Genomic DNA, 13,683 nt, shown 5'->3' on the forward strand with positions numbered 1-13,683 from the left:
TCCCCACCCTGAGAGAGAGAGCAAGCCAAACAGCATGAAATTTAAGGCTAGAAACATACCTAAATTAATAGATTCTCTGTGCTTTATGAGATTATTTTAAAATATTACTGATTAGATCCTGCCATGTTTTGAAAAAAGTCCTCTGAGTATTTGATTTTTTCCAGTTTCAAATAGTATAACACATCGGTTTCCCACTGACTTAAAGAGGAGAGTTTGGGTTCTTCCAGTTTATCAGAATAAGTCTGCGTGCCAAAAGTGTAGTGAATGCAATCACAATTTGTTTGTCTTTCTCCACTTTAAGACCCTCTGGAAGAACCCCAAACACAGCTGTTAATGGGTTAGGAGGGATTGTGAGTCCAAGGCTGTCTGAAAGGTAATTAAAAATTTTGGTCCAGAATAATGTTAATTTGGTGCAGGCCCAGAACATGTAACCCAGTGAGGCTGGAACTAGTTTGCAGCGTTCGCAGGTTGGATCATGCCCTGGAAACATTTTGGAGAGTTTTAAATGAGACAGATGTGCTCGATATATAATTTTGAGTTGTATAATTGTATGCTTTGCGCATATGGAGCTCAAGTGAATTCTCGGCATTGCTACTTTCCACTCCTTTTCTGATATATTAATTGAGAGATCTTTTCCCAGTGTCCTCTTGGATCTTTGAAAGGGAGGGATTGTAAAATGATTTTATATATTGTAGAGATGGAGTCTAAGTCCTTGAGATTGAGCAATATTTTTCCAGCATGGATGAGGGTGCAAGATGAGGAAAATCTGGAAGGTTCTGTTTAACAAAGTTCCTGATTTGAAGATAGTGAAAGAAATGTGTAGCTGGAATGTTAAATTTGGAATGTAATTGTTCATAGGATGCAAAGACGTTGTCTATATAAAGATCTCTAAGCAAGTTAATTCCAAATTTTTCCAGATATAAAAACTGCATATGTTTGCAAAGGTTGAAAGAGGTGTTTCTCTTGCAGAGGTGCCACAGATAAAAGCTTCTCCGTCTTAAAATGCTTTCTACATTGGTTCCAGATTCTAAGTGAGTGGAGCACAATTGGGTTATTTGTATATTGCCGATAATGTGTGTTTATTGGAGCACAGAGCAAGGAATACAAAGAAGTACTGCAGGATTTTACTTCTATTGCGGTCCATGCCTGTGTATGTTCTTCTATTTGTGTCCAGGTTCTTATCACCTGTATATTTGCTGCCCAGTAATAAAACTGGAAGTTAGGTAGAGCCATGCCGCCTTCTGCCTTTTGTCTTTGTAGGGTCACTCTTTTGATGCGTGGATGTTTTGAATTCCAAATAAATGAGGTTATTGTTGAATCTAATTGCTTAAAGAATGATTTATTAATGTATATTGGATGTTTTGAAATAAAAAGGAGCTTAGGAAGAATATTCATCTTAACAGTGTTAATTCTTCCAGCTAGTGTGAGATGAAGGGTTGACCATCTATGCAAGTCTTGTTTAATTTTTTCCATGCAGACGCAAAATTTTGTTGATAAAAAGCTTTATGTTTACTTGTGATGTTTACCCTAGGTATTTAAACTGTTCTGCAATGATAAAAGGTAGGGTGTCTAATCTAATATTATATGCTTGAGAATTCACTGGAAAGAGTACACTTTTATTCAGATTAATTCTGAGACCAGAGATCTTTTGAAATTCTGTGAGTGCTGCTAAGACTGCAGGCACAGAATTTTCTGGGTCCGATATATACAGTACCATATCATCTGCATATAATGAGATTTTCTGTTCCAGTCCTTCTCTGCTAATCCCCTTTATCTGATCAGTATTTCGACAATGTATTGCCAGTGGTTCAACGGCAATTGCAAACAACAGCGGTGACAAGGGGCATCCTTGTCTAGTACCACGTTCTAGTTTAAAGTAGTCTGAGCAAATGTTGATGCAAACTGAAGCTTCTGGGTTAGTATACAGTAATTTAATCCATGCACAAATGTTGGGCCAAACCCAAACTTCTCCAATGTAGTAAAAGGTATTTCCATTCAATCATGTCGAATGCTTTTTCTGCATCCAATGATAATAATATTTCTGGGGTGTTTGATTTAGTTGGTGAGTATATTACATTAAACAGGCGTCGAAGATTTGAAGATAAGTGTCGCCCCTAATAAATCCAGTTTGGTCTTGTGATATTACCAAGGGAGCACTTTCTCCATCCTTCTAGCTATGATTTTAGAGAGTATTTTAACGTCGTTATTCAGAAGTGAAATTGGTCTTTATGATGCACATTGTAATAAGTCCTTATTTTGTTTTGGAAAACAGTGATTAGTGCTTGGCGAAAGGTTTGTGGAAGAGATTGGTTATCTCTGGCTTCTGTAAATGTTGCTAATAGGAGGGGAGCTAGCTGAGCGGAGAATTTCTTGTAAAATTCTGCAGGGTAGCCATCAGGGCCTGCTGCTTTCCGCCTTGGAGTGACTTTATAGCATCTAGTAATTCTGATAATGCCAGAGGTTTATCAAGTTCCTCCACACTAAAAGCGTCTATTTGTGGTATCTGTAATGTATCCAGAAATGCATTAGATTGTGTATTGTCTTCTTTAAACTCAGTAGTATATAGGATTTATAGTAGTCTCTGAAAGTGTGCATTATATTTTTGTGTTCGATGATTTTATCTCCGTTCGTTGGTGATTACGAGATTGCGTTGCACTTCTTGCTTGTGAATTTGTTGAGCTAAAAGCTTATTAGCTTTCTCTCCATGTTCATAGTAATGATGTCTGGATTTGTAAATTAGTTGTTCAGTTTCTTTAGTTGTCAAGAGGTTTAATTCTGAATGTAGAGCCTGCCTTTTCCTATGTAGAGTCTCGCTTGGTAGTCTGGCATGTTCTTCATCTATTTTAGTAATTTCGCTTTTTATCTCTGCTACTTTCTTGGCTTCGAGTTTATTTCTGTGGGAAAGATATGAGATAATCTGTCCTCTTAAGAAGGCCTTAAGAGTTTCCCAGAGTATTCCTGCAGAGATCTCGGCGATGTATTTGTCTCTAGAAAGAATTGATTTGTTTGGATATAAATTCAGTACAATTCTCGTCAGCTAATAGAAGCGGGTTGAGGCGCCATCTGTGGGGTGAGTGTATGGGGCTTAGTAATTTTAGCTCCAAGATCATAGGTGCATGGTCAGAAATAACAATAGCATCGTATTTGCAAGATTTAATCTTAGGCAAGAAGTTATTATCTATAAAGAAGTAATCAATCCTTGAGTAGCAATGATGTACTGGTGAGTAGAAAGAATATGTTCTTGAATTTGGGTTTAAAAACCTCCAGGGGTCTGATAAGTTGTGATCAGTTATAAACTTTGTAATTATCTTTGCGGTGTTAGATGCCGTTCCCCCTGTGGAAAAAGTCCTATCTAAAAGTGGATTTAGAACACAATTAAAGTCCCCAGCCATTATAACTTTATGAGTGTTCAGATTGGGAATGGATGCAAATAAATTTTGTATAAATTCCTTATCATCAACATTAGGTGCATAAACATTTATCAAAATCATTTTACAGTTAGATAAGTCTCCCATGACCATTACATATCTCCCTTCAGGATCCAATACTACATCTGATGCTACAAATGGTACTGTTCTATGTATGAGAATTCCCACCCCTCTAGTTTTCTTTGTAAAACTAGAATGGAACATTTGGCCAGTCCAGTCTTTTGCAGCGGAACTGATCCTTGCTTAGTAAGTGGGTTTCCTGTAAAAATACTATTTTAGCATTTAGACCTGTTAGGTGAGAAAGTACTTTCTTTCTCTTTAATTCGTGATTCAGGCCTTTAACATTCCAGCTTACGAAGTTAACTGTCCCATCATGGAGACACTGATTCTGAGTTTTTGATGTCATTTTATAGTCTTAACTGGAAGTGAGACAGCTTCGGCCTTAATTTCCTATTTCCCCTAGAGTTGTTGCCATGTAGCTTATTATTACATTGGTAGTTATAATTATAAAGATTAAGAGGATAGATTAGGTATAGATCAAGCCTGACCTTATTTTTAGCATAAAGTGTTTTCTTACTGAAATGTAACACCCAATTTCAATTAATGTAGCCACAGATCATCTCCCTCATAGTTAAAAGTCCCAGTTTGTCTTACGGTTTGGATATTTTTCATAACTTTGTTTTCCTTTTTAGCTTGAGGAATTAATTTGTTTTAGGTAATGTTAATTATTTTATCAACTGGTACTGTCTAGCTGCATCTTAGAGGCTGGGTTTAAATATGATTCGTGGTTAACTTATTCTTAATTAAGTAAACGTGTTTTTACAGTGGATGATACCCTTCTTCAGAGTGTAAAGAAGATATTTGGAGGTGCAAGTGATAAGAAGAAACTGGTAGACCCTTTCGTTGAAGTTTTTTTTGCCGGCAAAAAAGTAAGGAGAAATTATAAATTGTAATGTGCACCCTACTCTGTCCTTTTGTTTATTTAAATGTACTTCACCAGTGGTTATCAATGAAAACCAATGCGCTGAATCCAAAGTGAACATGATGGCCACATAAAAATAACAATAGCGTTACATTTCATAGCATCCTAAAGACATGCAGTTAGGTTAACTGGTGACGCTAAAGTGGTACATTCTAGCTGTTTAGCCAGAAATGCTCGCAAACCATTGCAGTGACTTCACATACCTTGAGGGCAGTATTGTCAGACATCACTTTGAATTTTGTCCTAAATCCATAAGCCAAATTCAGCCATGGTGATTTTATTTCCTACTTTTAAAAACAGGCCAGAATGTTGCAGTGTTTTTTTGTTTGTTTTTTTTTTTTAACTGACCCGAAATTCTGAAGACCTTGAAATTCATTTTGTTTTGTTTGGAAAACAACAAAAAAAAGTTTTATGAAAATGATACTTAAATTTACAAAATCCAGCACTAAAATCTTGAGATGATAACACGGCCATTATATAAAGTAACTGAAAGCAGTTAACACTGAGGGCTCGGTTGAACAAGGTAAAAAATTGACCATTCTGTCATCTATAAAATGCATCCACCCATTTTTCAAGTCCACCGATTCATTTCCAATGTTAAGGTAAGCCATTTAACTACACCTCAACGCTGTCTGAGAAGGCAAGAACCATCCATTCATTTATCTTCCAGACCCACTTATCCTGAGCACAGTCTAGGAGCAGGTGGAGACTACCGTAGTAAGCATCAGGTATAAGGTAGGAACAATACCTGGACAGGGTACCAGTCCACTGTAGGATAAACATACAAATACACACATCCGGGCCAATTTAGCATTGCTAGTCCGCCTAATCTGCAAATCTTTGGACTGGGGAAAGCAACCCAAGCAACACTGAGGACCTGAACCCCAGTCTCATGGCTGTAAGGCTTCTGCGCCACCATGCAGTACCAGCACAGCAAAATCTACATTGTTGAATCGGCACTTACAAGTTCTGCTTTTATGATTACTGGCAGTTAATGCAGACATACTGGCACTTTACCCCAGTACTGACCTGTATTTAAAAAAAAGAAATCTCTCCCCTCACAAAGCTTTTGCCCTTACAAGGGGGAAAATCCCCTTTCTAACAGCTATCTGATATAATTTCTGTAAAGGAATGCTATCTGAAATAATTTCAAGTTATCAGCCAAATCAATGGAATACTGCCAGTTCTTTTTTCACTTCAGTCACTCGTTAAATTAATTCTTAAAATTGTATATGTATATATATGGGGCGGCACGGTGGCGCAGTGGGTAGCGCTGCTGTCTCGCAGTTAGGAGACCCGGGTTCACTTCCCGGGTCCACCCTGCATAGAGTTTGCATGTTCTCCCCGTGTCTGTTTGAGTTTCCTCCCTCAGTCCAAAGACATGCAGGTTAGGTGCACTGGCGATTCTAAATTGTCCCTATTGTGTGCCCTGAGTTGGGCTTGCACCTTGCCTGGGATTTGATCCTGCCCTGTGTTGGCTGGGATTGGCTCCAGTAGACCCCTGTGACCCAGTTTTAGGATACAGTGGGTTGGATAATGGAAGGATGGATGTATATATATAGAAAGACTGTTTTCACAAATGCACAAATGCATTTTCATTTGTTAACTAGTATATATAATATTTATGAGTAGTGCTGGGTGGCATACCGGTTCATACCAAAAACTGTTTTTTATTTTTGTTATGATAATATATTTTTCTTATACCGCAACACTGGTTTAAATTGCCTAAACGACGTTCGGAACGTGGTTCAGCGGGAAACTGATCAAGTGGGGACCTTTTTCACTGCTACACCGCTAAATAGGTAGTGGTAGTGTAGGTACTATGCGGTGAAAATGAACAGAGAACATTCCGAAACTGAAGCTGTAGCTGAAGATAAAGTTGAACATGATGACACAGAAGAACTTTTGCCGAAAAAAAGGAGTCACATCCGTTGCCTGGAGATACTTTGGTTTTAAAAGGTCGGATGTGGAACATTGTGTTCAAATGTGTAAATACTGTTTCTATACTACTGGATAATACTGCAAGCCAAGTTGTACTTGTTTTATTTCTTTTCAATACAGTGTAATGTACCTTAGTACAGTGGCGTAGCTCGAGTTCGTGTCGCTCGGGACAGGGCAGGGCGGTGCTTCAATTTGCCGCCCTCCAACATATCTGAATATGTTAAACTATTTAAATAGAAAATTAAAATGACGTATAGAGAAAAATTAAGATACATTTTGAATAGATTTATTCATATATAAAGAAACAGCAACAATTTTTTATATACATTTATAAGCATCAACTAGACAAGAATATAGTATAGACGCACTGATAAGCCGTGTTCTAATTATTAGTTTAATATAAATACGCTACGAAAACCAGAACCAAAGTAGGGTACAAGTGATAGGTGGGGATGTTTTCTGCGCAGAGTAAGAACGCATTCGGATTAATAACAAAACAAAATTATATATTGTAAATTAGTTGTTTATCTTCCTATAAATTATTATCGTTGTAATGTTTATGTTTATTTTTGTCATTGCCTCATTAATTTCAACTGCTGTGTCTGATGCAGAAGGACAGTCTGAACATTATTTTTCAAGCATTTGTGGTTAAAAATCAGAGAATTTGACTTTTTTCATACATGAGTGATATTTTTCCGAACCCTGCTGCTTACACACAAATTGTACTGAGCCTTTTGGCCAATAATGCCGCCCCCAAAAATGTGCCACCCGGGGCGGACCGCCCACTCTGCCTGCCTCTAGCTACGCCAATGCCTGGGTACTGTGTAACAGTGTGACGACATGTTCACTTTAATCTCGATGCTTATGACGAGAATAAAGTCGACAAGTTGACCTTATTCTTGACATTTCTACTTTATTCTCACCGTTTATGTCAAGATTAAAGTCGACATGTTAACTTTATTCTCGTAATTTGTCATTAAAGTAGAACATTGTAAACTAAACTTCATCTTAAAATGAATATTTAATTTACTAGATTTTCTCAAACCTCATCATAAGTTACATAGCACATTAAATGCTTTGTGTTAAGTGTTCCCCGAGCCATGTTAAATTAGTACGTGCTTCTTAAACTGACTTCCTCTTGTACTAAGGAGGCACCGGTAGTGATCGCCGCACAGAATACATTCACTTCATGATATTCCTGCTCTCCGAACATTTAGAATGCTAAGATAAATACTTGATATAATTTTCATGATGAAATGTATTAAAGCATGTATTAGTCATGTGGGGGCATGGCAGCGTGGAGGTTGCACTGCTGACTCGCAGCAAGGGGGTCTCGGGTATACCCTGCCTTGAATTTGCATGTTTTTCTGGTGGGTTTACTCGGCGTGCTTCAGTTTCCTTTCAAAGTCATGTAGGATGTGGGGTTTGTTATGCTATATTGACCCTGCTAGTGTGTGTTTTGCTCGTATTCACCCTGCGATGTGCTGGTGACTCGTTCAGGATTTTCTCCTGTCTCTCACACAATGCTTGCTGGGATGGGCACAACACTGAATGGTAGGCATAATTAAACATTTATAACGAAGATATTTTTAAAGTTCTGAACACTCCGTGGGCTAAGTTTATAACTAGTTTTAATTTCACAAGACGTTTATCGTGTGGTGATTGGTTATGTGGAGAAAGAAAAAGGAAGGATAGGAACTGGGGGTTTGGTACGTCAGACAGACAGCACGCGTGCAATAAAGAAAGCCCACTCAGAAGAACATCCAGTGAATTCTGTGTTCGTCTCTCCGACCACCAGATCATGAACCCAACATTTATACAATATTTAAGTTAAACCTGTGTGATACCCATTCATACATCTAGTTTTTTGGAGCCTCGTCACACCTGCCATAAAGTTCTCTGCACTGAACGTACACCTGGGGACCCCTTACTGCGAGGGAGCAGCAGTACCGCCTCACTACCGTGCATGTTTAATACCTGCTTTAATGCATTTCATCATGAAAATGATATCAAGAATTTATCTTAGCATTCTAAATTTTCAGAGATCAGGAATATCATGAAGTGAATGTATTATGTGCGGCGATCGCTGCCGGTGCCACCTCAGTTTAAGAAGCGTAGTGATTAACAACTGGGTCGGGGAACATTTAATACAAAGCATTTAATGTGCTGCATTAACTTATGATGGGGTTTGAAAAAATTTAGTAAATTAAACATTGATTTTAGGATGAAGTTTAGTTTACGACATTCTATTTTAATTATAAAATAAACTAAGAATAAAGTGGAAATGTTGACTTTAATCTCGACATGTTTTTTTTTTCTTCTCTGTGTCTGTATTTTTTTTTCTTCACTGTGGCCCTAATACAATTCCGTAGGGCAATACCACATATAGCATTATAAATGGAAGTTGCAGTTTTATTATTTATATGTATAGCTTAGTTTGAAGCAAGGTCCATATTAATACGGTTTGCCTAAATGATGGTTCAGTTGGTAAAGATGTCATCACCAAGTTGCACTTGTTTTATTATATTTTAACTTGGTGAATACTGTGTAATGCACCTGGGCTTGAAGTCTTGAAGTAACAGTGCAACTATTAGTAATAATACTATTATTTATTTTATTGTTATTATTTATTAGTTTAAATATTATCCAGTTTAATGATGGTGAAGTTGTTTAAAAAAAAAAGTGTGTCAGTGGACAGAGATTGTTAACATTAACAAAGTGTAGTTGGCTTACAAAATATTTTTGCTAGTTATTCCTTTTCTAAGTTAAGTTCAGTGCAATACAACTTTTGACAAGCACCTCTGGATATTTTACTAAGTCTAAATGCCTCTTTGGATGGTTAATATTGTTTCTTTGTATCAGTATACTGCTGCTGGATTATGTGAATTTCTCTTTGGGATTAATAAAGTATCTATCTATCTATCTATCTATCTATCTATCTATCTATCTATCTATCTATCTATCTATCTATCTATCTATCTATCTATCTAAAATATGTTGTCAAAATTATAGTTTAAGTTTTTGCAAAATTTGTTCAATATTTTGACTGCATCTGTCATGCAATGTGATTCCTTCTTTTCATTAGAGCCACCCCCTTGAAAACTATCACTTTATGGGGCCATGCAAACCTGTATTAATATTTGTGTGCACATCAAAATGTTTTTCTTGTACAATGTACAATGCTCATGACAGTCGAGTAGGTTATTCTTAGCCAGACTACTGCAGTAATTGCAGTGGAAAATGTGGTTAACATCCACTCATGTATGGGAAAAAAATACCATTGAATACCGTGAAACCAGGATAATTTATAAAAATACAGTGATATAGAATTTTGGTCATACCACCCACTCCTACTTATGTGGTCACTCTACCATTAACAACTGGTAAAAAGAACATGTAGTTATTGCTGTAAATATCTAAGAGGCAGAAACGCCATCCTTTCATGCCATCCTCATCTACAAATTGTACATCAGAATGAACTTTGAATGGTTCTTAATTCAGTTATTTTTAACTTGTTGGATAAATTATGTCATAATTTAATATGATTAATACATAATAATAATAATAATAATAATAATAATAATAATAATAATAATAATAATAATAATTCTGTGTACTATGCAGTAAATTACTTTTTTTCTATTTGTTTGTGTATTAGTATTTAAGATTTATTGTAACTACCAGAATTTGTTTTGAAAACGGCAGTCTTATCGTAACTTAATTGTACTAATTAGTCCTTTTGATAAAATTCAAAACAGGTGCATTGATGGGTAAACCTACTTAATGTAATCAGACCAGCAATGGATTGCTTTTTTTCTATGTATCCAAAAAATTATTATTTTGATGAACAAAGAGTTGAAAAGTAGTGCACAATGAAATCATCAAAATCCAACAAAGACTATAAATTGTTCGTGGAGAAGTCTATCTAGTATATAATACAATACTAAGGAGTGTGTGTATGTGTGTCAAGTACCTGTAAGGAGTCTGATTGGCAAGTGCGAGACATGTGAGGAGAAGTAAAGGTAAGAAAGAACATGTCACTACCAGGTAGAACAAAATGGGTAGTGACAGACACACCAAAAGTCACTTAAAAAGATGGGATGTATATAAGTGGACGTGCAGGCAAGCAATTCACCTCAAAATGACAGATTCTGAGAAGCAGGCTTTACTGGAACGCACTGTATGGAGGGAGTGCCTTCTCAAGAGAGGTTTAGACACACATGGATACTGAGAAAAGGAGCCAAAGGTGCATGTAGGTCAGGACATAGCAAATATTTTAAAATTTATTATATTACCTTTCTTTGACGGATCACATGACTAGTTACTTTATAATTACCAATGTAAGTTTAACTTCCTTGTGGCAATATGGTGACAATTTCAGCTAACCTTTGTTTTTATACTTCACGTTAGCTTGCTCTTCTTCAATAGTATGTCAGTGTATCTCTCTATTGTAATAAAAAAATCTTGGGATGAGACAAGACTTTTTAGCCTGGGTGACTTTTTCAGAGAGATAATTTCATGTCCCGCAAGATGAGAATTTGTGCCAAGAGATTTAACCACGCCTAGGGCTGGAAATAAAAGACTAAAAGAGTAGATGACAAAGTAGAACGTGGTAAAGAATTCAAAAACTTTGGCACGATACACATGCAGAGCAGGTTAGAGATAATGAAAGTACTAAAATTCGAAAGTCTCAAAACAAATGATAGTAAAGATCGCATTATCGGAAATTATTACTCGGTGAAATAACGGAACAGCGAAAAGAGATCAAATATATTGTTCGGATTTAAACTTTAAGTCGGAGACTTGTAGATCGTCTAATTCGTGTTGCCATCAGGGAAAATGAAGAAGTGTATCCACGAGAATTAAAAGATTTTTTATTTGGTGAAAGTGAAATCCACATATGCGAGCAGCAGAGATGCAAAGTGGTTTGTGCATAGCAGAGGCTGGAGGGGTTGGTGAGCAAAGCCCCCTAGTTGTAATAAAGAATAAATAAACACAGTAAATTAGCTAGAATCTTACAAGTTAACCATATTTGATAAACATTTACTTAGCAACCGTTTATCTTCACATTGTTTCAAAAGTTTTTTTCCATGTTTTTTGTATATTTGTAACTCTTCTACCATGAAACGCATGGATATACAACATTAAATGTGCTTTTACAGTTCATAGTGTTTCTCAGGAAAAACAGATCTCACTGCAGTTCTGTTAAGTTGTGTATACTGACCAGGAGCTGATCAATTTGCAAAGTCATTGTCCATTGACAGGAGAAATTCTGTGCTGTTTTCCATCAGGGAGACTCTCACGTTAATTCTGATCAAAGCATTTGCCCTTTCAAAAACAATTGCTATGTATGTTCTCTTGACACAACATCAACCTTGATACAGTGTGTAAATGTTATGCAGATGAGAAATGAAGTGCCACCAAGCGTGCTGCAACAGCATACAGTATAACAAAATTTAGTCATTTATTTCTTTTGATGGTCTTCTCTGTTCTTTATCAGTCTGAGAGCTGTAAAAAATCAGGTTCAGGTTGTTTTTGTTTTAAATTTGAACAATGAGAGACACTAAAGAACCACTTATTTCCCGATTCTGTCATTGTTTTGAACAACAGAAGAGAGTTTAACCATTGACAGTCTCTCCTTCTGGATGTCTTCTATGTAACTTTTTTAATTGGTTAAAATAACTAACAAATATTTTACTCAAAAATATCTCTCTATTATAAAAAAAAATCTTGGGGAGGGAAACAAAGGAGACAAGATGTGATCTTCTCGGAAGACAATCTGAAGTCCCACGAGAGACACTTTAACTTGCTCCCAGCTCTTAAAACAACAACATCCGACAAACTAAACATGCAGCTCGCCAGCAGTAGAAAGCCAGCAGATGATCCGACCGCTTCTCCTTGTCTGCATTCAGCCACCCTAACTTCCCTCAATGCGATCGGCAGAGATGCAAAGTGGCAAAAGGACAGCTGCTGTTCAGGCTTTAAAATGATCGACGGGCAGCACGACAGCAGCAGCAGAAAGGCAGCAGATGATCCGATGGCATCTCCTTAGCATGCGTTCATTTGCCCCCTTCACAATTTGAGCAGCATTATACATCCTGTGAGAAAGAGATGTAACCATGCCCATAGCCGTTTTTGTATTGTTTTTACAAAAGTTTTAAAGTAAAAGTGAAAATAATGCATATGTAACAATTCCCAATTCTCTTTTAATTGTATATCTGGTAAACCAAACCCGGGGGTGGGTGAGCAAAGAGAGCAGGGGGCGGATCCCCCTAGCAGTGGCGGCTGGCCAATAGAGGGCGCTAGGGCGCCGCCCTCCCTGAACCACACACACAAAATAATAATTATATAAATTATTTAAATGTATAATTATATGATGTGATATATTAGAAAATCTTCTGTAAAAAATAAATATCGCCCAAAGGAGGCGGGTCTTTGTAGAATTTAGTCAAATGCTGATTCAAGATATAAATATATTCAAGATGTGACATAAAATTTAGCCAATCAGCGTCCTCAAATCTTAACTGAAATGGGCGATTTTCTGTAGCCCCAAGCAGCTAAAATCAAGGATGGTCTGTAGTGGCGCAATTTTCAATTAACATTACGTGACAATGGTGGACTCAGGTGTTGTTAATTCCGGACACGAACCCAACTCTGTTCAATCTCTTCTCCAATATCCGTTTGAGAAGAGAACTTTGCAGAAAAACTGAAGGTAAAGGAGCTGGGTCCAGATCAGCCTAACCTCTTAATCAGACAGCAGATAAGCGAAAAAGGGAAGAAGTACACGCGAAGCTACTCTTCCAGTTGGTACACCAAAAAGGCCTGGCTATGTGGATGCGTTTCTGCTAATGCCTTATTTTGTTTCCGTGCTTGTTGTTTAAAGCAACTGGGACAGATCCTGCTTGGACAGTTACGGGAGTGAGAGATATGAAGCACCTGTCCGAGAAAGTAAGAAAACATGAGAACACCAGGACACACATGGATAATTCCGTCAAACTAGCCATTTTGGGAAGAGTAAACATCGCTACTCAGTTAGACGACGGTCACAGGATTGCGATAAGAAAACACAACGAGGAGGTAGATAAAATCGGTATATTTTATCCAAGATAATTGATTGTGTTAAATTTTGTGGGGCTTTTGAGTTGGCCTTGCGTGGGCACGATGAGACTGACTCGTCAGACAACCCTGGCATTTTTAAGGGTTTAGTGGATTTTGTTGCCTCGCTAGACAGTGTGCTAGACAGTGTGTTCCTGTACAAATAAGTAAAAAAAAAAGATGCAGTTTTTTTTCCCACCACAGTTATTTTCCTGTACATGGTTGTCCTCACATTTG

The 13,683-nt window shown here is 37.1% G+C and overlaps 1 protein-coding gene across 1 annotated transcript in view; it reads left to right on the forward strand.

Annotated features, from left to right (window-relative positions):
• The window catches only part of LOC120543373 (myoferlin-like), a 136,759-nt gene that overhangs the window by 23,783 nt on the left and 99,293 nt on the right, over window positions 1-13,683 (forward strand). Inside the window, exon 9 of the mRNA XM_039776458.1 lies at window positions 4,254-4,357. Coding sequence (XP_039632392.1) covers window positions 4,254-4,357 — 104 coding nt within the window. The remainder of the gene's footprint in view (window positions 1-4,253; window positions 4,358-13,683) is intronic.

Source organism: Polypterus senegalus, chromosome 1 (assembly GCF_016835505.1).
Source record: "Polypterus senegalus isolate Bchr_013 chromosome 1, ASM1683550v1, whole genome shotgun sequence".
Lineage (NCBI taxonomy): Eukaryota > Metazoa > Chordata > Cladistia > Polypteriformes > Polypteridae > Polypterus > Polypterus senegalus.